At 41.0% G+C, this 27515-nt stretch overlaps 1 protein-coding gene across 2 annotated transcripts in view; it reads left to right on the plus strand.

Annotated features, from left to right (window-relative positions):
* Positions 1-27515, plus strand: part of Pde8a (phosphodiesterase 8A) — a 153331-nt gene that overhangs the window by 65302 nt on the left and 60514 nt on the right. For both annotated transcript variants that reach the window (XM_023710717.1, XM_004623326.2), the window contains exons 2-5: positions 11729-11785; positions 13800-13990; positions 24246-24302; positions 25408-25462. In XM_023710717.1, the coding sequence (XP_023566485.1) occupies positions 11729-11785; positions 13800-13990; positions 24246-24302; positions 25408-25462 (360 nt within the window). The remainder of the gene's footprint in view (positions 1-11728; positions 11786-13799; positions 13991-24245; positions 24303-25407; positions 25463-27515) is intronic.

A 27515-nucleotide genomic window follows, 5' to 3' on the forward strand; every position in this document is an offset into this window, starting at 1 on the left:
TCCAAATCAGTGGATCTGATTGTATCTTCCTCATCAAAGTCTGGATCACTCTGCCTCCAAAACATATCCCAGACCTGGTCACTCATCTCCATGGCAACTGCCAGACCAGCCACTGCCCTCTCACTTAACCAGCTGCAGAAGCTTCTGTTCTGGTCTCTTTCTATGTTTTCAAAGTCCATCCTTCACAGACAGCCAGTTAGTATTTTTAAAAACAAAAAGCAGCTACTGGGAGGGCTGAGACAAGAGCATCATAGATCAAAGACCAGTATGGGCAATTTAGCAAGACAGTCTCTATTAAAATATAAGGATTGGGCCTGGGGAGATAGCTCAGCAGTCTAAACACCTGCCTGACAAGCATAAGGACCTGGGTTTGATCCCCAATACCGTGTGCTGTCCTGGCCCTGCGCCAAGCCATCCACTGAAATTGGGCATTATGGTGCTCACCTGTAATCCCAGTGCTGGGGAGGCTGAGACAGGAGGATCACTAGAGTCCAAGCTGCATAGCAAGACCCTATATCAAATTAATTAATTAATTAAAATAAAATATGAAGATTTTAGAAAGGGCTCAGTGGTGTAGCTGAGTAGCAGCATGCCTCCCTAGCATGTGATAGGCCTTAGAGTCAGTTTCCAGTACCACAAAAGAAATCAGGTCATACCATTTCCTTGTGTAACAGCCTGTGGCTTTGTGTAACATTCACATATGTTCCCCACCTCAGTGTGCCCTCATCAGATGATCCCATTCTCCATTTCCTTGAGTGTCCCCATTCCCATGGGGCGTGCTGTTCTTTGCCAGCACCCCGTTTGCCTGGTGCATTTCCCGCCATTCCCTATGCAGCTGGCTCCTCTTCTCATTCACATCTCACTTTCTGTATTGCTGCCACCGAGATGCCTTCCTCCCCTCTCTAAAGCAGCAGCCCATTCCACCCCATCACATTTCTACTTGTCTGTTTTTTGTTGAATCTCTAGTGCCTCCAAAACTATTTGGCACAGTGTAGCTGTTTAGTAAAGATTTGTCTAATTGGATGAATGCTGATTACTGGTTTCTTGATCCCATTAAAGCTAGATAAAGGTTAGAGGCACGTGATGTTAACATTGTGAAAAAAACCACAAGAATCGAGCCAAAACAGAGTCCCACTCCCCCACTTGCTGCTAACTCTACTTGACCATTCTGTTCTGAGGTTCAGTTTCTTCACTGAAGTCTTGTGAGCTTAGCTCCAGAGGAAGTACTAAACTGAATTTAGATATGAACCAAAAAAGTAAGCACATTTTTGTATTAAAATTGTCTATGACAGGGCTGGGGAGATAGCTCAGTGGCACAGTGCCTGCCCAGCAAGCATGAGGTCATGAGTTTGATTTTTGGTGCCCCCCCCAAAAAAAATTGGCTGTACCTTGTTAATAGATACATTTTTTCTTTTCTACTTCTTGAAGACAAGGTTAGAAAACTGTCTCTTCTGCTCCCAGAACCTTGCAATACAATTAGTTTATAACAGTAATAGGCGGTCTGCAGATTTAGAGTCCTCCACTCATGACAACTGGTGGGTCCTGACTCTTCTTCAGGCTTGATCTTTCTGATTAAGTTTTTTGTTTTTTGTTTTTTGTTTTTTTTTTTTTTGCAGAGAGAGGAGAGATGGAGACACAAACACAGACAAGATGGCCAAGGCAAGCTAGGAAGGACAGTGTGGCTCAGGCTAGAATTGGATTTATATATAACATTAATGTAAATTGATCCCAGCAAAACTTTCTAATAAAGAGGATGTAGGAAAAACATAATATGATTCATTTTTATAGTTCCTTCTCTTAGTCTTTTCTTGAGCTTTATTTCCTTAATGAAATAAAGTATACATGAAATTAATCTGGAAAGTATTATGTTATAGTACACTTATGTATGAAGTTAGCTGGTATGATTTCTAGATAATGCGATTGGTTCAGAAAGATGGGCTGTTGAGTGAATTTTTTTTTTAAGACTACCATGTACCTAGAACTATTTTGGGCATTGGGAAGATAGCAGTAAATAAAACAAGTAAATCACTGTTGTCGTAGAACTTTACATTGTAGTGGAAGAAACAGATAGTCAGGATGGTAAGTAATAAAATTTGTACTTTAATAAATGGTGGCGAGCACTTACAGGGCTAAGAAGGAAGAGCAAAGCAGGCAAGGCCTAGGGTGGTTTTAAATCAGGGAATTGCAGAATATGTCTCTTTTGTCTGCAGTCTGCACTGCAGTCTCACTGAAGATGTAACAAAGTAACTCTGGCTTTCTAGAATCACATCAAAATGGGATTAGTGCATCCTGAATATCTAATGCTATAATTTTATGATCTTTTCAAAAGAGTAAATTTTTTTTTTTTTTTTTGGCAGTACCGGGTATTGAACTCAGGCCCTTGCGCTTGCCAGGGAAGTGCTTATTCTACTGAGCCATCTCCTCAGCCCCTTAAAAGAGTAAATCTTAAATTCACAAACATTTTAAAATCCAAAAGAGGGGGGCCTGGGCCTAGCTCAGTCCTTTAAGTGGCTGCTTCCACAAAGCTGTCAGCCTCAGGTGCCTGGGGTTTGAACCTCACAACTCTCCCACTGTCCAAAGATGCCCTGAAGGCATGCGAGGAACAACAACAACAAAAACAAAACAAAACAAAACAAAAATCCAAAAGAGTAAACTCAACAACTCGTACTAATGAGCATATTATTTCTCTATATTACCTAAAAATGTCAGTTGCTTTTTGATACTGAAAGAGTAAAGCAAAGCTGTTATTGAATTCATTTGAAAATTATTGTTTCTTTATAAATAAATTACTTGAAAATAAGTTGTTAATAAGAGGGCTGTAAGGGCCATAGAAATAGCTCAGCAGTCTAAAGCTCCTGCTTAGGCAAGTTTAGGCAAGCACAGTGACCACTGTTCGATCCCCAGCACCACATGCCATGCCAGCCCTGCCGCCAGGGTGGGCTGAGCCAGCCACAAGAAAAAAGAGGGTTGTGACCGGAAACATTAGGAAGCAAGAGTTCTAATAGTTATGATGTCCTCTCCTGCAGCTGGGAAGTTGCTTACTGTCAGGGCCACTGCTGCCTGGACTCACTGGCCAGTGTCATTCTTGGGTGGTGATGGGGGTGGCAAGTGGTGGTCAAACCATACGAGACCACTCCAAAGAGGTCCTGGGAGCTGGATGTTTCCCATAGACAGGATGTAAGATAAATTAAATCTAATTAAATAGAGTAAATGGCTCTCGACTTTAATGCCATCGTCTTAGAAACCTCTGCGCCATGAGAGCCAAGTGGAGGAAGAAGCAAATGCATAGACTGAAGCATAAAAGAAGAAAGATGAGACAGAGGTCCAAGTAAAATAGCTCGTACACCCAGGGAGGCCAAAAGAGCAGAAGAATGCTGGAGGCTGACAATGCTGGTGCAAGTTTCGGACAGCATGCTGTCTAGAATGTCTTAATGGATTAGAACTTCATTGCTATCTGATCACCAAGACCACCTCAAAGAGACATCCACCCGGTTCAAACTAAGCAGTCTCCTGGGTTTTTTTTGCCCCAGACCTGTGGCATTCTGGACTACTTCTGTTCTTGGTTTTGGCTGAGTGTAAAGTATGTACAATAAATCATCTCTTCTGTGTTAAAAAAAAATAAGTAAATGTTTGGAGATAAAATGGATGTGCTGAAATAGGGACATTTTTAAATGATGTTGCTAAAATTGTACTGTACTAAACATCATTGTATTTCTTTTATAAATGAATGTATAGCTTCTTTTATTTCTTAAATGATTATTTTTCTAAGTTGAGGTCATGAAGTTATCCTTTGTAAAATTTACCTCACCATCTTTTGATGTGTACCATGTGTACAGGGTTGTTTCCCAGAAGGGATGACCCTTTTGTTCTGAGCCACAGTTGTTCCTTAGCTTGTGACCAACACTAGACATTTTAAATCTTTTTCTCACTCTAATCATTAACACTTAAACAATTAGTGCCTTTAACTTTTTCTCCTAATAACTTCATTACATTTCTACTTTCTCAAATTTGAGAGTTTAGCATATTTCTTTCTTATTTCACAATAAAAGATTTTAGCCTGTGAATTTTGCCTCTGAATATAATTTAGCGGTGTCATGGAAATTTTATTACATGATATTCTCACATTATTTCTAAGAAAATGATAGTATAGTTTACATTTCTCTCTTTGGTTCAGAAGTTATGAAAATTAATATTCTAAAATTTTATTTCATTCACTCATTGCTTTAAACTTTGCTCCTAAAAACCCCCACAAAACTCCCTTCAGCTGTTCCCTCTCAGTGCCTTCTCTTCTTAGTGCCCTGTGACCCATGGCCATATCTAATGCCTTCCCTCCCTTGCTCCTGTGCTCACTGAGTAATCTTTTTGATTAAAAAAAAATGGTAAAGTACACATAACTAAGTTTACAACCTTAACCATTTTTGACTATTTTAAATGTACAGCTCAGTAGTAGTAAATAAATTTACAACTGTACTTCTGTCATTGCCATCCATCTGCAGAACTCCATCCTGGAAAACCAAAACTCGGTGAAGCAGTGAAATTCCATATTTACTTTCTTTATCCATGATTTTCACAGCTCTTAACTACCTCATATGCATGTAATCATACAGAATTTATCTTTTTATGACTGGCTTTTTTTCACTTAGTATGTCCTTAAGTTTCATCTATATTACAACATCAATCAGAACATTCTTCCTTTTATGACTGGATAATATTCCATTAGGTATATGCATTGGGGGAGAAATGGGATTGAACCAAGAACTATAGCCCCAGCCCCTTTCAAAAATTTTTTATGTAGAGACAGGATCTCATTAAGTCACTAAATTGCCCAGATTGGGCTCAAACTTGTGTTCTTCCTGCCTCATTCTCCCAGAATGCTGGAATTACAGGCATGTGCTGTCCTGTCCAACTAATTTTGTACCTTTTTATGTACCATATCCATTCTTCTGTTAAGATACAAGTTACTTCTTTATTTCAGCTGTTGTGAATAATTCCGCTGTGAACTTGGTTGTACAAAGACCTGTTTGAATTACTGCTTTCATTTATTTATCTAGCAGTACTAGGGATTGGACCCAGGACCTTAATACTTAGATAAGCTTCCAGCTCTTTTTAAATTGTATTTTGATTTCTGAATATTGCTTAATCTTAAGTTTTGTTCTAAGATTTATACTATATCTTTGACTTACAATGTATTTAAAAGACATTGTATATCTTCTCCTAGTATTAAAAACTTTAAAAAGTATATTTCCATTTTCTGTTGACTATATTACTTCTTGCCTATCTTTTATACACAAATACACACACACATATATGAAAAAAATACGTGTATAACCCAACGTAAGATTGGTACTGTTTCATAGAACTCTTCAATGACCTTTAAATAAGGGTTCATCTATTTTATATAGTCCTGCATAACTGTCATATTGAGAGCTCTTTATTGTTCATCCAGGAGCATACTGCAACTTCTCTTGCCTTTTGAATTGTGCTCTTTGTTATTTCCTATATGCTACGTCTGGAGGTATTAAAATATTTCAAGTTTGTATAACTAGAAAATCTTACTTTTAGTTTTTCAAAGGTATGTTTGCTAAGTATAAAATTCAAAGAGGACAGATCTTTTTTTCTTTCAGTCCTTTAATTAGTCTAGTTTCTTACACACTTGGTCCTTTTTTTTCTTTCTAATGTGGAATAAGATCCTATTTAATTTTGTTCTTCCATAGCTAATATTTTTTTTACAAATGTTAACCATACATTTATTTCTGTTGTGAGAAATAGATCTTAAGTTTTTAATTAAAATCATTGTTATTTAATACATTAGGTAAATTTGGATGAAACCTGATACAATATGCTAGATATTAACATCGCAATTGCTATGATCATTTTCCTAAGGTGTGACAACCTAGACTTGTTTCTACTTTGTTTTCATGAAGGACTGCAGCACAAATTTCTTTTGAAATGTGCATGCCACTTTTATTTTGTAAATTTGTTTTAGATCTATGGAGATGTAATTGATATAAAAAGAAGTGCACATGTTTAATGTATTACAATTTGATTTTCCTTTCAGTCAGCCAATAGCATAACTGCCTAAAAATAACTCACTGAATCCATTCATCATTTCCACTTAGAATTGAGCACGAAATTTTTCCTAGATTTATCATGTTTTATAAGTTTCATTACAAAAGTCAGAAGAGCATAGCTAATATTTTTTATGTATATGCTTTAATTTTTTTCTTTACAATAAGTTTTGGACAATCTCATTTTTGTGTATCTTGGTATGATTTTATTTAAATTTCTTGTGCAAAAGGTTCATTTTTTTGGAAATGTGGTATTATAAGTTGAACTAAATTCAGAAATTTTAAATCTCTAAATATTTTTTGCCTACTTTCTACTTTGAGAATTCTAGTATGAATATTAAGTTTCTTGGTTTTGACACTGTGAACTATTATGACTAATTTGTAAATTGTTCATTTTTATTTTGGACAATTTTTATTGTAAATTCATTTATGTTTGTAAATAATTTATTTTCAATTTATAATCTATTAAAAATGTATTTACTAATAAATAAATAATTGTATTTTGAAACAAAGTCTTGCCAAGTCGGCTAGGCTGGCATTGAACTTGTAATCCTCCTGCATCAGCCTCCTGCATAGCTGGTGCACTCATCTCTTCTGGGCATTCACCCAGAGTGGAATTGCTGGACCATCTGGTGATTTAGTCAGTGCTCTGCAGACTTACCGTTCTTTTTCCACAGAATCCATGTCATTTTATATTTCTGCCAACAGTGTTCATGGCTTCCATTGTCTTTACATCCTTACTAATACCAGTTATTTGCTGTGTTTCTTTGTTTAACAGTGGATATCTTAGTGGAGGTGAGGTGGAGTATAGTTTTGATTCGTATTTCCCTCATGATTAGTGATAGTTGACATCTTTTATGTGCTTTTTGGCCATTTGTGTGTCTTTTAACGAATGTCTAGAGTCTGCCTATTTTTTGGAGCAGGTTTATTGTTGAGTTGTAGGAGTTCTCCATATATGCTAGGTATGGATCTCTTATCAGATACAAGATTTTAAAATTGCGTCTCCCATTCTGTGGGTTGCCTTTTAACCCCTATTGCCAGTGCCAATGGTATCAAGTCTAAGAAATTATTGCCAAATAACATTATAGTGAAGCTTTTCCCATTTTTGTCTAAGAGTTTTATATTTTGGGTCTTACATGTAGATCTTTGATCCATTTTTAGTTTTTTTTTTATGTGTTTAGGACAGGATCTATAGGGTCTCACTACACAGATTGGACTCGTAGTGATTCTCCTGTTTTCAGCTTCCCAGGCTCTGGGATTACCGGCGTGTGCCACCATGCCCAGTCTCAATTGCCAGCTTACCGCACCCCAGGGGCAAGGCCAGAAGGGCATGCCGGCGATGGAACCTCATCCACTGCAGTTCATTTTTGAATATAGCTTTAGATAAACATCCCGCTTCACTCTGAATGTGGATATACAGCTTCCTCAGCATGATTTTCTCCATGATTTTCCCCAACCGGATGGCCACGGCACCCTTGTTAAAAACCACTTCACTGGGGCTGGCAAGATATCAGCCTGCTTTGACAAGTGCAGGAAGAAATCACTTGGCCATATTGCAAGAATGTACTTCTGGCCTCTATTTAAATCCCTTATTCTGTACAGTATGTGTCTTTATACCACTATCACATTGCTTTGATGACTGTAGTTTTGAAGCAACTTTGAAGTTAGAAAGTGAGTCTTATTTTTCAAGATTATTTTGATTATTCAGGTTTTCTTGAGATTCCATATGAATTTTAGGGTGGATTTTTATATTTCTGCAAAAAACAACAGTAACAACAACAAAAAACTGAAATTTTAAGAGGGATTCCACTCAGCATGTAGGTTGCTTTGGGGATAGTGTTGATATCTTAGCAGTATTAGATCTTTTAATCTCTCACTGTGGGATAAGTTTCCATTTGTTTATGTCAAGTATTTTATTCTTTTTATTAGTATTACAAGTGGATTGTTTGGGCAATTTCCTTTTCTCATTGTTCACTGTTGGTGTATAGTAATGGATTTGATTTTTGTTTGTTGACTTTGTATCATGCTACTTTGCTGAGTTCAGTAGTTCTAACAGGATTTTTGCAGAGTCTTTGGGGTTTTCTACATACATAATTAGGTCACTTAGGAACACAGATAATTTTATTCTTCCTTTTCTGTGTTGGGTGTCTCATTAGTTTTCTTGCCTAGTAGTTCTGGTTAGAACTTCCAGGGCTGTGTAAATGAAAGTGGCAAAAGCAGGCTTTTCCTTTCTGATCTTAGAGGAAAAGCTTTCCATCTTCACTGTTTTTCTTAGATAGTTCTTACTTTTTTGAGGTAATTCCCTTTTATACTTAGTTTGTTGAGTATTTTTCATCATGAGAGTTAAACTTTGTCAGATGCCTTTTCTGCATCAACTGAGGTGATCATATGGATTTTCCCTTCCATGATCATATGGATTTTACCTGTTAATGGGTATGTTATATTGATTGATCCCTAGTAACTTTCATTTGGTCATGGTGTATATGACCTTTTAATATACTGCTGAATTCAATTTACCGTATTTGTTGAGAATTTTTGCATCAGTTTCTTAAGGGTATGTTGACCGGTAGTTTTCCGGCATTGTCTTTGCCTAGCCTTGCTAACAGATATAATGGCCTCTAGGACTGAATTAGAGAGTAGTCCTTTCTTTTCGTTGTTTGGAAAGTTTTGAGGGTTTGTATTCTAAATGTTTGATAGACTTCACTACGAAGTCATCATATCTGTTGCTTTTCTGTTTTGGGGGGTCATTGATTACTGACTCAGTCTCCTTACTAGTTTTAGATCTATTCAAATTCTCTGTTTCTTTGTGACTTAATCTTGATAGGTTTTATGTTTCTAGGATTTTGTCCATTTCATCCAGGTTATCCAGTTTGTTGGAGTATAGTTGTTTGTGATACTCTCATATGTTCCTCTTTGTTTCTACAGACTTGGTAGTAATGTCCTCAATCTCAGATGTGATTTTTTTTTTTAATTTATGTGTGTGTGTGTGTGTGTGTGTGTGTGGCCAGCTCAGCCCACCAGGGGGCGAGGCTGGCTGACATGTGGTCCTGGGGGATTGAACCTCGGTCCCTGTGCTTTGCTAAGCTTGTTCTAAGTAGGTGCTTTAGACCACTGAGCCATCTCACCAGCCCCTCAGATGTGATTTTTTAAAAAAACACCGAGACAGCATTTTGCCCTCCGTTAAGGCTGACCTTGAACTCACTTTTGTAACCTAATCTGTCTTGGAACTCATAGCCATCCTCTGCCTCAGCCTCCCAAGTGCTGGGACTATAGGCCCAGCTCAGTGGAGATTTTAGTAATTTTAAGTCTCCTTTATTTTTCTTAATCATGTACCTAAAGCTTTGCCATTTTGTTGATTTTTAACCTCCTATAAAACAATTTTTTGGTTTCATTGATTTTTCTGTTGTTCTTTCTTTCACTGATCTCTTTTTTTTTAATGTTTATTATTTTCTTCCTTTTGCTAGCTTTGGGTTTAGTTTATTCTTTTCCTAGGTCTTTAGGTTGTAAAGTTAGCTTGGTAATTTGAGATGTTTCTTGTTTTAGAGCAAATGTTTGTAGCTATAAACGCTTCCGACAGCCCTTTGCTCTTGTCCACTGGTCAGCATGTCTGTGATCAGATCACAGGTCCCTGGCATCTGTAGGACCAGGTCCCTTTGCCCATCTTTGCCCCTACAGGTTGTGATGAGGTTACTTCAGGAGCACAGGTGTAGGCTGTGCTAAGAGCCAAAATTGAGTGCAGTTCACTGCCCACTCTTCCTTCTGCAAGACCCCAGGTTCACCAAATGGTTGTATGAGGCACATCCTGCCAGAGCAGGTAGAGTGATTCCCAGTACTTCTCACTCCACTGTATCTGCCTAGATCTGACTCTTTAGATTTTCTTGGGGCTCTTTGACCATCTCCTCTTCAGAAATTCTGGCTTTGGTATCCAGCTGTGCCTGTCCATGTGAGCAGCCCACAGGTCCACAGCCCAAGTGGACAGGCATTGCTGACAACTGTCTTTCGCTTCCACCTTCTCAGCAGGTCTTCCCTCTCAGTCTTAGGTCTAAAATGGTGATGGCCCCCATTTTTACATCTTTTGAGAGAGAAACTTATTACAAAAGCAAAGCAGAAAGCTATCCAGTGGCCTGTGATTAGTGGACTTCAGCTTCTCACAGTTAGAATTACATATGGGTTTCCTGTCAGCTTGCTGAATTTCTATGGGGGTTTCCCTCATCCCTAAGCAGATTTTGTTACATATGTTTTCAGATGAGAAATGGGAGTTGGGCAGCCAGGAAGGAAACACTTCCTTGGGGTTTTACAGATCTAGTTCTTCTCTGGCCTTTCTAGGTATGAGTCACACCATCACCCCATGAGGTAGGGAACCCCTTCAGTGTATAGAGAAGCTCAGGGCAGATTGCACGGTGTGTCTCTTCCTCTGAGTGGAAAAGTGATGCTAGGATTACTTGAGGCTGAAACTCAGCCATTACCTTTTTCATCCCCAGGCTCCTTTTCACAGAGACTAAGCAAACCTTCTACACCAGTGACCTTCTTGTGTAGCACAGGGTGTGGAGCCATCAGATGGTCTTTGCTAGCTGTGTGGCCATAGGTCCCCAACTTTAAATTCTCACCACACTCTTGTGATGATGTAGTGAACTCATAGATCCAGCTCCTGGCATAGTGACCAGAACATGCTAAGCCCTGGCTTGGTATTATGATCACTATGACTCATTGGTGTTTGCTTATGACATGGTGTTTTGTTGTCATATGGCTAAGCATGTGCTGAGAAGAACTGATACACTGTGAAAAAATGAAGTGTCCACTAATTCTGAAAGAGGTTTCTATGACTCTGGTATCCCATAGTTCTGACTGCTGGATTGTATTATTCATGTGCTATTTTGTAAGATTTAATCCTCTACCAGGAGAAAAATGGAAATAAGCATGGAGTCAACCTTTATTTGATACCTACTATTTGGGGGAGCTTTATATTGGAATCTAATTTGAGCTTTGTAACAAATAAAAACTTGAGACCAAGAAAGGTTGAGTAATTCCCTTAAGGTCGCACATAGTAAACAGCAGTTCTGAGATCAGGTTCTGTTTTCCTGCTTGCATCTTGCTTGGGGTTTATAAAGAGATCCTTGGGTTCCTCTTCTGTATGTCTCTATGTACTTTATTTATTTATTTTTATTTTTTTTTAATTTTTAACATTTATTGTATGTGTGTGTGTGTGTATGTGTGTGGCCAGCTCAGCCCACCAGGGGGGCGGGGCTGGCTGGCATGTGGTGCTGGGGATCGAACCGCGGTCCCTGTGCTTTGCCAAGCCTGCTCCAAGTAGGTGCTCTAGACCCCTGAGCCATCTCTCCAGCCCCTCTATGTACTTTATGTACTTTTTCTAGAGTACTTTATTTTTATCTATGGCACTGAGTAGAGAGAAATATTTAAAGAAGATTGTCCATTTTTATTTTTATTTATTTTTTTTTAAATTTTATTTATTTATTTATTTATTGGGGGGGTGGCCAGCTCAGCCCACCAGGGGGCAGGGCTGGCTGGAATGTGGTGCTGGGGGATTGAACCGTGGTCCCTGTACTTTGCTTAGCTTAAGCTTGTTCTAAGTAGGTGTTTTAGACCACTGAGCCATCTCACCAGCCCGACTGTCCATTTTTAAGCAAATCTGTTTCTTACAGGTAGCAGTTGCTGATGTGCAGTTTGGCCCCATGAGATTTCATCAAGACCAACTTCAGGTACTAAAGAACCAAAGTACAGTGAGAGAAAGTATGTACATGGGAGGGGAGACCCAAAATTCTATATTTAAAATATTTAAGTCTTCTGAGGTAATAGTATTACAGCAGTGTTAAATTTCTTGCTACTTGGTAGTAAGGGCTATAGTTATCTAAGAAAATTTCTGTTCCTTAGAAATGTACATAGAGGTATTTGAAGGTAAGGACTTGTGTGGAGCCCACTTTAAGTTGGTTCAACAAGAAAGAAAAAAGTATTTAATTTGCTGTGATTTTGAATTGTATTCAGAGAGAGAGAGAGAGAGCAGAGGTTGCAAAGGTGAACTGATGAGTCTAGAGGTATCTGAATGTTCACTGTCATTGACTCCTTTTCTAGGCTTAAAATTTTCCATAATTAGTATCATTTCTATTAAAAAATTCCATAATTAAAAGTTAAAACACCGGTACGCAGGAGGCTGAGGCAGGAGGATCATTGTGAGTTTGAGACCAGTGTGGGCTACAGAGTGAGCTCAAGGTTAGCCTGAACTGCATAGTGAGACTATATCTAAAAAAAAAAAAAAAAAATCTAAAAAAAGAGTCTGGGCATGGTGGGGCATGCCTATAATCCCAGCTTTGGGAAGGCTGAAAACAGGAGGATCACCCTAAGTTTGAGGTCAGCCTGGGTTATGTAATGAGTTCAAGACCAGTCTGAACCACATGGTGAGACTCTGTCTGTTAAAAAAAAAATACTCAGTTGAAATTTAGCCAAGTTATTTGGGGCTTCCTGCGTACACACACACGCACACGCTATTATTTTTTTTTTTTATAAATGTGAAAACGGCTGACTCAAGTGTATTCTCTTATTATTTCCTGGATCTGTGGTGCGTGTGCTGAGTAAATATATAGCCATAAGCCTTGGAGAAGAGCTTTGTCTCCTTCGTATTCGGTCTCACAGGCCACTCCATCTCCACCAGACCCCTGTTGCCCTGCTGGGGAGCCTGGCTCTGAGGGGGTAGAACAAAGTGCTCATGATCCCTTTTGGCTGGATTGGGAAGAAGGGCACAGTTGTGACTTACACAAGCCAGACCAGGCCTTGGACAGCCTGCCATTGTCCTGGCCATCAGTGTGGACACTGCTTTTTCTACTGGGTATTGTACTTGAGTCACTTAAGTGAAAGGCTTTAAGATGTAATGTTTTGGTCTACTTTAAATCTTAGCTTTTATAATCATGGTGATTTTTTAAACTTGGAGGAATGTAACATTTTTGAATGAAAAATATATTTATACATTATATAAAGGATTACATTTTCTAATAGTTTCACTGAAATACTAGCATTTATCATCCATTATATTCAACTAACTTTCTGTTTCCTAGAATACTTATTTATATGTTTTAATGGATTTAGTTTCAAGATAAAAAGCTTTAAGCCTTTCTTGAGTTGTACCAGTGGGTTTATTGGCCAAAGAAGTACACAATCCAAGCACTTGGACTTTGAGTTTATAGGCAGATAGCAAATAAAACTCAGGCTGTTTTAATATAAAACTCAACACCACAGTGCCTGCCTGGCAAGCATGAGGTCCTGAGTTTGATTCCCAGTGCCAAAATACAGAGAGGGAGGAAGAGCAAGAGAGAGGAAGAGGAAGAAGAAGAAAAAAAGAAAAGAAAAAAGAAAACTCAGGCATGGTGGTGTGTGCCTATAATCCCAGGACACAGGAGGCTGAGGCAGGAGGATCACTGTGGGTTTGAGGCTAGCCTGGGCTACCTAAGCTAGTTCAAGGTTTGCCTGCACTACACAGAGACTCTGCCCCCTCTTCTGCCAAAACAAAATAAAGCAAACCAATAAGAATAACACTCATTTGGAGAGCTGAGTGATAATGGCCCTGAGTTATGTGAGGGAGAAGGATTTGAACCGATAGATTGCTGTGTTCACATCTGTGTTCTTGCCTTGAAATATTTGGGAATTTTCTTTGGATGATTAAGAAGTGCCTATTCCAGCAATGTGATTAGTTTATTAAGAAGTGTCTGTGTTCTTTTGATTCAGGTACTTTTAGTGTTTACCAAAGAAGATAACCAGTGTAATGGATTCTGCAGAGCATGCGAAAAAGCAGGATTCAAGTGCACAGTCACCAAGGAGGCGCAGGCTGTCCTCGCCTGCTTCCTGGACAAGCATCACGACATAATCATCATAGACCACAGGAATCCAGGGCAGCTGGACGCAGAGGCACTGTGCAGGTGAGCCAAGTCTCAAGCCGAAAAGTCTCACTGGCATTTGCAACAATAAAGACAACCTGCAAATTTGTTAAGTTGAATCAGTTTCTTTCCCTATACTGTATGTAAATTAAGTGAGACATTAGACCCTCATTTCAAGGATTCATCTTTCTTTTTCTTGCTTTACTTTACTTTGTTTGAAGGAATAGAAAATATGAATGAGAAACATATGGATTAAGGTGAAAGCCAGTATTTTATTAAATATAACTATAATCTGCATGCTTCAGCAGTAAGAATTATAATTTTCCAGATTGTTTTAAAAGTAATAATAAAAATTTCAAAATCATCCTCAAATGTTAGATAAATATACATGTATTTATTTATAAATACATGCACAATATTAAAGAAAGAATCCTGGGTTGCAGACATAAATTTAAGAAAAGTGCTTTTTAGAATTAAAGAATATGGCCCAGGGAGATAGCTCAGTAGAATAAGTGCTTCCCTGGCAATTGCAAGGGCCTGAGTTCAATCCCCAGTTCCACCAAAATAAATAAATAAATAAATAAATAAATAAAATAAAATTAATGAACATTATTTGCTGCTGATGGATCCAAGGAAAAATAAAATATCCATTTAATAGGGAAAGACAAGTCATAATGTCAATGAAATGTAAACTTTTATAGAAATAATTTAAGGATATTTGAAATTTTGACTTTTAATAGGTAGAAAAGACTTAAGCCAAATATAACAAGAGTTAAAAACTAGTTTCTCACATCCCAAAAGATTGTTTGCAAGGTACTTGGTGACTTCAGTGTATGCTTGTGTCCTTGGTAAGAGCTGGCGTTTCTGGTAGTCAGGCCAGGTTGCTTCCGCCTGAGCATGATTGGCTGCCAGCAGAATTTCCTCTCTGGCCTTGATGTGGTTCCTGGAGCGCGGCCTGTGTTCATTGCCCATTTCAGTCTTGTTGACTTTGCACTAGATTGTTCTCACCATAGCCAGTGTTTGTTTGACATGTCAGCTGGCCAGTCACTTAGCACAGACACAAGGGATACCCTGCTGAGGGAAGTGGAGAGAGCTCAGGCTGCGATAGAGGGAATCTCAGCTTTTCCTTCGACAAGGTGCTTGGCTGTGGGTAACTCTCTTGTCTTCTTTGGAACTATTTTATCTTAACTGTAAACTTGGAACACGTGCTTTCCAAGATTCTGTCTATAACATTTAATGGATATAACTCAGAGGAAGGGAAGACAATATCTAAGTTGGGTGATGTTTGAGACTCAAGGTAGCAGTCTTGGTGCAATGCAGAAGTATCTAAGGAGGCCAGAGGACCATCAAGGTAGATACAGGACAGGGATGGGAGGGGAGGCTGAGGAGAGCTTGGCCTCTCTCCTAGTCTTGTCCAGATCTGCACCTAGCCATAGCTGGGTGCTAGACAAGGGAGATTCATACTCATAAAGGTAACTCTGCTGAATCGTTCTGTGTTATAAAGGAAACACGAAATTATATTTGTTATACTTCACTTTTTTATTATACTAAAATATATGTAACATAAAATTAGACTCCACTTTTTAAGGGGAGAAAATGTACTATCATTATACATTTTAGGAATATTCTAAACATATAGAGTCTAGTGCACTTAACAAGTTTCTATTGAGCCCTGCATAAGAGAATTTTATAGACCAAAAGTAAATAAAATGAAGCGCTCGTCTTTTAGAAGCTTACAAATTAGTGGAGCTGAAGTATTTAAATGAAAAGATAATGTTATGTACAAGTTAGTCAAAAGCATACAGATACCCAGTTCCATAAATATGAATCTGTTCTCTCATGGAAGTGACTGTTTCATAGAATCATGGCGTAAAGAATGAGCACTGGGACACTTGACATTGGCTCTAGAGCAGCACACAGTGTCCGGGATGTATCTACTCTGCACTGGGGCCAGGACTTCCCTGACGGAAAACCTGAGTCTCACAAGTTCTCCTTCATGTTAAGCCAGATTGGGTTTCTAGAGCGGGTCTGCCTCCCTCCCCGAATGAACTGCTAACATTCAAGGGTAGGAATTGTGCTCTGCCAGGGTATCTTCTCTTTGCTGAGCTGAGCACATCCTCACTGCCAACAGAAGGTCCTCACAACAAGGGATTTTTCCAGCTTTGTTGAGGTGCCTGTACCTCTGAAGACTCTTCTAGTTTGCAGCTCTTAGCAGGATGACTGCAGAATGGAAGGCTGCAGAGGTTTCGGTGTTTGGGTGGAGCAGTGAAGAGCAGACAGAGAAGTCCCTTCCATCGCCAGTGCTGGCCAGAGAGCAGGTCCTCTTGTGGACCTGGTCACGTTGCTTTCCCGATAGTCGTGGCATAGTCCCAGCCAAGCAGCTCCAGTCTTTCTGCTACTCTATTCTGAATCACCTTCCTCTTCTTTAGTGACTTGCGTGTGGGGTTTGGTGTCATTATGCCATTCATAGTGGGTCTTCCAGAGGTAAGAACAGGCCTGATTTATTTTCCTAAATCAGATTCTGGTCCTTACCTGCTTTATCTTCCTTAAGACCATCCCCATTTCTTCATGTAACCCCTGCAGATTCCTGCTCCTCCATGGGCTTGCTCTCTGCCCTCAGACCACCACAGCCCATGAGACCTCAGCCCTGACCAAGTACTGTCCTTCTGTTCTCCTCTTCAGGATGCCTGTGGAGGTATCTAATCACCTCTGGTGGCCTATGAAGGGTTTTTTTCTTTTTCTTTGTAGTAATGGGGGTTGCACCCAGGGCCTTTACATTGAGTTGCATCTCCAGCCCTTTTTTAAGTTTTAATTTTAGACAGGGTCTTGCTAAGTCACTAAACTGCTCAACTGGGCTCCAGCTCAGGATCATCCTGCTTCATCCTCCTGGAGCGTCCACAAGCCTGTTCCACTATAGCTAACAGAAGGTTTCCCATGCACTGCTGACCTGTCCAGATGACCAACATTCACTGTCTCTTGCTGTTGACTACACTCCTTGTGAATGCCTTATTGAAGGCCATCTATTCTGTCTCCCATATTTCCAAATCCATCAGTTCAGGACCTCTACTTCGTATCTGATGGATGACCACTACGTTGGTACTGAGATGTGTAGATGAGGAAGACAGGGTTCTTGCCTCTGAGACCCAGTGGTCTACTTGCGGGGCGTCTTTGTCATGTGTTGGTGCAACAAAATACTTAAGACTAGGTAATTTCCTTTCTAACTGATACATAAAAATCATTAAAAAACATAAAAGTCATACCTATTATTGGGGTACTGTGTATATTAAGCACATGCCTATATTGCACATATTTAAACCAGGTTAAACATATTTATATCTTCAAACATCTATCATTTTTTATGGTGAGAATTTTTAAATCTTTTCTTGTAGCTTTTTGAAATGTATAGTACATTATTATCGATAATCACCATCCTGGGCTGTAGTACACAGTGTGTCATGTGAGACTAGGTAATTTATAGAGAACAGAAATTAATTTTCTCATAGTTATGGAGGCTGGGAAATCCAAGATCAAGGCACTGAGAGATTCAGTCATCTGGGAGGGATGTGTCCTGTGGAACAGCGGAAAGCTTGGTGAAGTCTCTCTTCAGAAGGCTTTAATGCTAATTTTTAGGGAGGAACCCTCATGGCCTAAACATATTTTAAAGGCCCTACCACCTTGTCAGTGCCTAAATTTTAGAGGATGTATTGATCATTGGGACCAAATCCTGCAATTTAAAGAGAGGATTATTTTGACTTGGGTTTCAGAGGGCTCAGCCTGTGATTGGATGGCCATAAGGCAGAAATGGCATAGCAGAAGGGCCTGGTGGAGGGCAGCTGCTCACCCCACTGCAACCAGGAAGCAGAGCCAGGCAGCAGTGGAGAGGAGGGGGCCAGAAGCCAGATACTCCCCTAGGTCCACATCTGAGACCCACCCATACACACCCAGAAGCGTGCTTTCCCGATGCCCACGTGACATTTGGGATGGAAATAAGGACAAGCAGTGACTTCACTACAGTCTCAAGAGTGCCCACAGAGGAGGTTGATACAGAACTTTAAGCCCCCGCTTAGTCAGGGCTTCACAGAGAACATGAAAAGTATGTGTAGGGTGAGCAGAAGCTTGGAAAGATGTAGATGCAGCAGCAGGAGCAGGAATAAAGAGAACTTCAACTCCTCTACTCAGTGTGCATGGCCGCTGGACAGGCGGGTATGGAGTGTGGTGCAGACGGGCTGGATCTCTAAGGCTTAGTGTGCTGAGCTGAAGGCATTGGACTCTGGTCCTTCCAGCAGCTGTGACACTGATGCATCTGGTGATGAGCCGACATAGGCAGCCTCTGAAGCAGAATGGGAGATAGGAGGCTGCAGGTAGGGGTGGAGCTCACGCAGGGCAGCAGATGTGGCCTGGGAGAGGTTGCCTCATGCAGTTGGCCAGTAACAGGGCCTCCTCTCATTTTCCCATGGAAAGACCAAGGAGTAGTAAGAGATAACATTTGACCAAAGCAGTAAAGAAAACAAAGATCATAGATGTGTCCAAAGCTGGGAGGACAGGAAGGCTGACTCCCACTGTATTTGTGGGACTGGGGAACCAGTGAAGAGCTTTAAGCTGTGCCCAGGATCCCTCAGTCTCAAAAGCTGAAGTACTACTGGCCCTATAGGGAGGCAGTGGGAAAGGCTTTGAGTCTCCCGCTCTGTGTCTTGCTGAGCCCAGGATGCCGGAGCTGCACTGACCAGAAAAGCAAATGGCAGAAGCCCAGCTAAACGGCAAGGCCTTTGAGCTGGCCACAGGCCTGTGCTCCAGCCTCTGCTGTCCCTGCACCTCTCTGTCCTTTACTTCTCATGTCCATTTAGAAACCCAGATGAGTCAGACAGAGCCATAGCTTTTCCTTTCATGTGGTGAGAAGAGGCAGAGGCGAAAGGAGCCTGAGAGCCATGCTGCAGCTTCAGAGCCGCAGACCATATCAATTCTTTGAGAAATGGTGTGGACTTTGAGAACCAGAATGAGCAGACAGGGGCCCACTCAGTCCAGCAGATGCCTGGTGCCTGCACCCTCGCACCCTGCACCTCACCTGCACCTGTGTCCAGCCCTTGGAGGAGGGAGGCTGCCCACACCCTGCATCTGCAGTGGGCTTTGAGGCAACAGCTGGCCCTCTGTGGGCTGCTCCCCAGTGGGGGAGCGAGCAGGTAAAGACGGGAGCCTGTGAAGAGCTGCCTTGGCATGATGGAGGGAGGGGAAAGGGCAGCACAAGGATGAAGATACTATCTTTCAAAAGATATAGGGGGAGGGCAGGGGCATGGGAAAAAAAGAATCAGGTTATATCAAGTATAGATGCAGATTCTCTATGATGAACGTGATCATTTTGTATATCTAAAATGTACCAATAAAATCTGATTAAAAAAATTTAAAAGACATGTGTCTTTAGTAGACACATGCCACTGTGAAGCAGTGAGGAAGTATTCCACACTGCAGGGGCAGGGTGCTGTGATGAGAGAGCACACTGCCTGTGCAGTGGAGGAAACACTTCATGGAAACTGAGGCACAGAAGCAGAATTAAAGTCCGCATTGGGTGCAGAAGCAAGCCTGAGCTCAGTTCCACTCTCACACAGTTTCTCAGTTTACCCTGGTCTTCAGATCCTTTTTATCACTGCAAATTCCATTATTTTCCTTCTGAAACTAAAGCAGTAATAATGGAGTTGTGCTTTTGTAAAATTGGACTCTTTTTATTTTAATTATTTGTTTATTTATTTGATACAGGGTCTCGCTACACAGCTCAGACTTGTGGTGATCTTCCTGTCTCAGCCTCCCCAGCACTGGGATTACAGGCGTGCGCCACCATGCCTGGTTTCAGTGGCTGGCATGGTGTGCCTGGGGTTCTGGGGCCGGCACAGCATGTGGTACTGAGGATCAAACTTGAGTCCTTGCACTTGCCAGGCAGGCACTCAGTGCCAAGCTATCTCCTCAGCTCATAAACTTGGACTCTTTAAAGAGCTTCATTGTGGGAGGCTCAGACAAGATCGTGAGTTCAGGGCCAGCCTGGATTGCATGACAAGATGCTGTCTTAGAAAAAAAATTAAAAAAGAGCTTTGCTGTGTTCTTGCCTTGAGCCTCCCTTGTGTGGCCCTTTTTTTCAGTGTTGTCCCAGGCCATCATCCGAAGTAGTTGTAATTGCCTGTATGAGCTGAGACTAGTGGTTTCCCCCATTATCCATTTTTGTTCTTTTTGGTAATGACAGAATTTCTTATCATTGTTCGGTATATGTCCACCTAAAAATACATTGTATTCCATGGCTTTTCTTGCTGCTAGTTGGCCGAACTATACTTTCCCTTTAGGTACCCTCACAGGGAGGGTACCATGTCCAGTTGCTGACACCTGGCATATAAAAGTCCAGCATCTGTTGGCATCTGCTGTGTTGTGGTGCGGGAGGATGAAGCTGTGGACAGGCAGCAGAGGAAGGCACAGTGGGTGGGGCTGGGCTCCTGGCTGCACAGAGCCCGTGGCAGCCCTGGCTGCATCCCTGTGCCCGTTGCTCCTGTGTGACACAGGTGGGCATGTGGAAGCCACTCCTTTGAGGTTTTCTTTGTGTGTGGCAGTGCGTGAAGCAGTGGGATTGTTAGTGTGCTCAGGTTGCCACAGGGCCGTGCCCTTCTCCTGACCTTCTTGAGGTCTGCCTTCCTAAGCGTGTTTTTATTGTGCTAAGTCAAGTCTTTCTTAATGCTTATGATTCTAAAGCAAGAGTGCTATTTTTCAAGCCAGGTTCCTGACATTCCCATTTTTGTAGCTCCTTTTTGCCCTTAGGCATTAGAAAAAATCAAGCATACACTCCTGCTTTTTTACACAGCTTCTAAAGTCCCTTGCAGGGACCTTGCAAGGGACCCTCTGCAAGCACTGTCTTTCCCTTATGCCAGCTGAGCCCAGCACCCTTATTCCCATATCGCTGGTTAGGGTAGGGCACCCAGAGCACCTTCTGGGATCATCTGCCTGGTGCCCTGCATGTCATGATACCATGCAAGTATGTTTTTCTTCTAAAAAGCTGACTGCTGCTCGACGTGGCTGGCTGCACATTTAACTCTCCCTTTCCTTATTTCAGATCTCTGTGATACGATGGAAACATGAACAGGGCTTCACAGAGCCCCACGGCAGCCCTGGCTGCATCGCATCCCTGTGCATCTCTGGAGGTCACAAAAATACCATTTGTGAGGCCATGTTCTTTATTCCCTGTTTGAGATTAGTGCCAGGGAGAACATAGTCACTAGGAGTGCACTGCCCATGTCTGTATGAGTGTCAGCCATACTGGTGACCTTCCGAGGCCTGATCCAGCCTCCCTGGGTCCTTGTGCAGAAAGCAGGGCCTGTCTATTTTCTAGGCAGGGAGACTAGGGTTGGACAGATGTTAGGAAGGACGCTTCAGTAGAGCCATGCAGTGCCCGAGGGCTGGCCCCTATTGGAGTGGAGTAGAGTGGGCACTGGGAAGAGCAAGAGTGTTCAAGAGATGGAGAGAATGAAGGAGAAAAGAGCCGTGTGTCCATGACAGGAACTGCCGATCCTGCAGCTGCCTTTCCATTCCTGAGCAATTGACTCTTCCGTTCCAGGCCCCTGCCTCTGATGCTAGGCTTAACCTTTTCTTAGCCCGAACGTCCTAATGCAGATCCCCCTCTGCCCATTCTTCTGTGTGTAGTCTCTGCCTCCATGCATCCTGCACTGGTCCACTTGAGTAGTTCAAAATTCACAAGGATCCATGTGGTCTGCAAAGCCTCACGTATTTACTCTTTGCTCTTTTATAGGAAAAGCTTGTTAACACAATGCATCTTTCTTGTTTTTTGCTTTGTTTTTATGTGTTTGGTCTCACTACGCAGCTCAGACTTGTAGTGATCCTCCTGTTTCAGCCTCACCAGCGCTGGGATTACAGGGGTGTGCCACCACTGCCTGGTCTTGGTGGCCTGCTCAGCATGCCTGGGGTGAGGCTGGCACAGCATGTGGTGTCGGGGATCAAACCCTGGTCCCTGCACTTGCCTAGACAGGCGCTTAGACCACTGAGCTATCTCCATGGCCCAATGCATCTTTCTTAGGTATCTGATATGGTTATGTTTTGTACTATTGGGAGAAGATTTGGGAAATAGTTATTTTCTGTGGTCTGTGATTCAAGTGGTTCTATTTCCTGAACTAATTGTGTTCATGCTGCTAGCACAGCTGAAGTTACATGGTGAGCCTAAACTAGTCTGTGTTCCATCCTAGACATGTTCTCCAGAGGCCAGCACACTTTTACTTTGATCAAGGCTGTCTGGAAATGGTCCTGTCTGTTCCCCTTTCTGAGTCCCTCTCCAATGTGTGTTTTTTTCTCTTGGTCTGGGACTGAGTTCTTTCCTCTCTAGCAGCCTGCGTCTCCTCCAGAGAGCTCTGTTGTCTTCCCCCAGTGGAGGAAGAGTTCAAGACTTTTCTGCTTCTGGGTGACATTTATGTCTGCACTCCTTGACCTTCTGGCTGTGTCTTTGTGCACAGTGGTCTCTGAAGTAGCTTTTCCCAAAGAGTTGTGAACCCTTTTGAGAGGAGCAGAGCCTTCCAGTTCCTGGTGGGTACTTTTGCCTCCACTTTTCCTAGGAATTCTTCATTCTTTGCACTGCTGAGAGTACAGAGAGGAGTTGGCCCTTGAGCTCCTGTGTGGCCAATAGCCTGTGATCATACACACAGCCTTTATCTCCCTCCAGTGGAAGAGACAGAGCTGTGACCCTTCTCCTGTAAGCACAAAACAGGGAGAGTTCTCCACCTGAAGCCACTGAGGTTAACAAAGACCAGAACACAGAGGCAGCACACCAATAATCTTAAGTGTGCGCTCAGACTCTGCTTGCTGATTGCTAGTCGGCTGGGAGTTTGTTCCCAAAGAGAGGAAGTGCAAGTAGTCACAGTGGTGAATCCAGAGCGTCGGGAGTCTTCTCTTTACCATGTATCCCCCAACATTAATTGTTCTGTCAAAAGTATTTAATATATTTGGTTTGTTAACCACTTAACAGTTTATCCCAGTGTCACTCTGGCAGTTTATGTACTTGTTTATGTACTGACTCTCCCGAGGGTTGTTTGGACAGGTGTTATTTCTACTCATCAATTCTTGTTCACCTGTTTGTTTTATAGTGACTGGTTTTTTGGCATACATTTTTATTTAGAATGTAGTATTTACCTTTGATGTTTGCTTCCAATGAAATCTAATTATATCTTTTTACTAATTTGGAGGCTTTCTCTTCCTTCTCTCTTTCTTTCTCATGTGTATTTGACACAGGCTTTCTCTATGAAGTTCTGGCTGGGCTTAAACTCACTTTGTAGTGCAGGCTGGCCTCACTTGCAGGGATTCTCCTGCCTCAGTCTTGGGAGTGCTGGGATTACAGGTGTGCACGGCCATACCTAGTTTAATTAGTGTTTATTTTACTTTGAAAACAACCTATAATTTTGTGCTATAATCTATAAAAACTTCTGATATATACGTTAGATATATATATATATATATATATTTTTTATTTCTCCAGGACTTAGTGATACTTTTTTACAATATAAAATGGACAGGACCCTGAGACAGAATAGGAATAAAGTGCTAAAATATCTGCAAAAGCAAAAGCTGAAAAGGGGGAGATATTGGCATAACAGAGAGAAAAAGTCTGTGTTATGAAAAAGAAACTTGAAAGAAGAAATGAAACTGAAGTATTCAATCAATAGTGGTCAGTGGGTATAGTGCTTCTATGGGTAGTGTTGAAAGAGTTGACCAACAAGCTGTCCTGCTGTCAAAAAGCAAGGAAAACTATTATTATATTTATGTACCCTTGGACCAAGCAGTATGGAACTTGTTTGTTGTTTATTCAAAATGGGGATTGAAATTAATATACAATTTAGGTTAGGTCTAATGGGCCAAACAAGTGAAAAATATGGGACAGGGAAACATCAACCAGGACATCCATCATCAGTGTCTTCACCATTATAATTAGTGGGTAGATGTTTTATTGAAGTTACACCAGCTACAGGAAAAAAGGAAAGGCCAGCACTACAGTTAAAGTGTGTTGCTCAAAGACAGTCATGCAAAAATAATTCCGAAAGAGACCAGATACCACTGTCCTGATTGAACCATTGTGTTGTATATTAAATGCTTCATATACCTTACACAGAAGAGTGATTGAATAAGTTTGATAAAATTGCCATTTTTATATTTGTTACCTTATAAAAATTAATGAAAAAGTATACAATTTTTGAGGCTCCTGTATTTATTTAATTGAGCTGGTCAATTGTTAAAACATTATTTTTATGGACATTTCTTTGTTTTTTCTAAGGTCCATCAGATCATCAAAACTCTCAGAAAATACAGTTATTGTTGGTGTTGTACGCAGGTAAACTGCCACTGTGGGGTTTTGTTTCTTGGGTTTTTGATGTTGAGATACAGGTGTCAGTGTAAGGCTTGTCTGACAGGGCTGGACTGGGGCCTGCTGCTTTGATGGGCGTCCTTTTGAAATTCAGCCTTTTCTTTATTCTTGTATTTTTATTTTGCTTCTCCAGTTACCTTCACAGAGTGAGTTTTGCTTCCTGATTTTAAGTCACTGTAGGACTGGACAAGCTGTGGGAGAATGGTCTTCTTGAAAGTGGGCGCTTCAAAGGGAATCATCCTCATACTCTCTAACTCTAGATACATCTGAGGCTTGGAATTATGCATGAGTGGAGATCTTTTCCCTAAGTTGAAGTAAGGAAAAAAGGAAAATACATAGGAGGGCAGCGAGTATTCAAATAAATGTTACTTAATGTGCGTATTTTTATAGATAGAAGAAATGCTTTTGTGTCCTTTAATTTTTTTTCCCCAGAGCTGTGTAAGAAAAGTTTTCGGTTTTTTTTTTTTTTTTGTTTTTTTTGTTTTTGTTTTTAAATAGAGTATTCCTGTGCTGCCAGGCTGGGTTCAAACTCGTGATCCTACCCCCACCCTCTACCTTACCTCTTGCTCAGTGCTGGAATTAGGCCACTACCCCTGTTGGATGTAAAAAATAGTAATAATAATAATAAACTGGAAGTAGAAAAATATGAGATAATTTAATTTTGTTTAAAGTTTTTACATATTAAATAGATACGTGGACACACTTCTATACTAGCTGTTAATGCAGTTTCTGCATCTCAAATATTATAATAGCGAGGTACAATGGCATGCACCTGTAGTGCCAGCACTCAGGAGGCTGAGGCAGGAGACTAACTCATAGCTGGGAGCTTGAGACCAGCTATGGCAACATAATGAAACCCCATCTCAGAAAAAAAAAAGTTATGATAATATATTTTTGAAAAGCCAAATGTGAAATCAAAAGCAGTTTTCAACTTTGTATCCACATATTAGCCTAATTCATCTAAAATATTCATTGTATGACAGTTAAAAGTATTATGTAATCCAGTGCTCATACAAGAGGTGAGATGTCATAGACAAAAACCATGTCTGACTCTTGCTGTATTCTTTTGAAGGGTGGACAAAGAAGAGTTGTCTGTGATGCCTTTCATCACTGCTGGCTTTACAAGGGTAAGTGCCTGCCTCTTAGCTATACAACTGTACTGGAATGTGAGAAATTATTTTATCGGAGGTCTGTGTCTAGCAGGTTTTGAATTTAGGAAAAAAATTATTTTCTTGTGCTATGTTACAGTATGGTTTAACTTTATAACCTGATCATCTAATTTTTGACATATAACTTTCTTAGTCTTTGAAAACTATGCCTGCTGAAGTCATCAAAGCAAAATGAACTCATAATAGTATACTCATTAAAAATTCTACCACAGTATGTGCTAGGGTTTGGGGGGATTGAGTCAGGTTCTCACTATGTAGCACAAGCTGTCCTCAAACTCATGGCGTTCCTCCTGCCTCAGCCTCCCAACTGCTGGGATGACCGGCATGTGTCACCATGCTCTACCCGAATGTGCTATTTTAACGTTTACCTGTGCATGCAATTTTTCAAGCCAGATGAAGAATTCTAAAAATAAGATGGCCTGAACATGGCTCCATTTTGCTCCACCTCTCAGCTCCAGGCTCTTAATTTCTCCCAGGCCAAGAGACTGCTGAGGGCTTTGTTCGGCTGATGGCAGATGAGGCCTGGGGGGTCATGATAGAGTAAGGATACCCACAGGGCCAGCAGAGGGTGGTCCTGAAAGCCGTGCCTTGACTTTCAAGTGGATTGTATGGATGGTGCTTCTGGCACCTACAGAGGTGACTTTAAATCCTGTTAGAGGAGAACTCCTTAGTCTTCACCCTCCAAGGTTGCAAATTAAATTTTGATAAATGAAAACCGAACAACTGAAACAGTGGGTGAGAAGAAACCACTTGCATGTGTCATAGGTACATAACCACAAGAAATAAGTTTAAAATACAGAGAATAGAGTGTAGTGGCTTAGTGTATATATGACTGGAGTTTCAGAAGAGGAAGAAGAATGAGAGAGGAAAAATCTGAAGAGTATATGGTTGAGAATTCTCCAGCACTGATGAAAGAATAATCACAGGTTCAAAATTCCCATAAAACACAAAGTAGAGTAAAGTAAAGAATTTACATCATGATGAAACTACAAAAACAGACAAAAAGCAAAAGCAACCAGAGAGAAAATACTAAAATCAGCTAGAGAACAAAAGTTACCTTTGGGAGAATGACAATACAACCAGCTTCTCAGCACCAAGTGGAAAACAGGATAATAGAATAATATTGGCAGTGTGATGAAGAAAATAATTGTCAGTCTAGAATGTTATACCCAGCACAAATATTCTAAAATGAGGGTGAAATAGATGTGCAGAAAAAAGGAAACTGAGTTCATAGTCAGAAGATCTTGTAAGGAAGTTCTGAAGGGTGCAGTTCATCCAGAAGAGGGTGGCAGGTCTACCTGCTACTTGCCCGCCGCTCACACTGCCCTTGTCCCCGGCCCTCCTTCCTCTTCCTCCCCCGCAGGTATGGACATGAGTTTAATTCCGTACATCTGTGTATGTATAACACTGTTCCTGAAAGGACCAACATGGACTGAGACATCCAGTGCTCTGTCAGTAGAAAGGAGATGCCCAAAGGGAAATAAATGTTAGCACTAGCTCAGTTGTAGCAGCCGTTGGTGTCAGCAAGGTGTGGCGGGAGTGAGTGCCCACATGCCCAGGGGCTGATCTAGAGGAAAGCGGGTAGCCAGGTACTGTGAGAGCTTCATCCCTGTGGGAAAAGTGCAGGACAGAGCTTCGCTGTGCGGGACATATTTTGTTCTGTGGATGCTTAGTCTCTTGTTTGCAAATAATAGTAAAGACATCATTGCTTTAGAAGATTATTAAAAATAAAGCTAATCATTAATAGAACAGGAAAATTCAATAAATTTCTAAATCAGTAAGGCAGGATATGAAATTTTCAGCAACTTGATGAAGCTGACAAACAAAAGAAGAACAACAGTCACATCAGTCATCAACACAAGAGGTGGAAGGAATAGCAAGTGCACAGGAGCGTGCTGGAGTCTCCCTTCAAAGATAGGCTTTAGATTGGGTCATAAAGCACAAGTTAAAGAAGACAGAACACAGAATCGTATCAGATAATATGGAACTTAAAATTTTTTTTTAATGGGGA

This window comes from Octodon degus, unplaced genomic scaffold (genome assembly GCF_000260255.1).
Source record: "Octodon degus isolate 3935 unplaced genomic scaffold, OctDeg1.0 scaffold00002, whole genome shotgun sequence".
NCBI lineage: Eukaryota > Metazoa > Chordata > Mammalia > Rodentia > Octodontidae > Octodon > Octodon degus.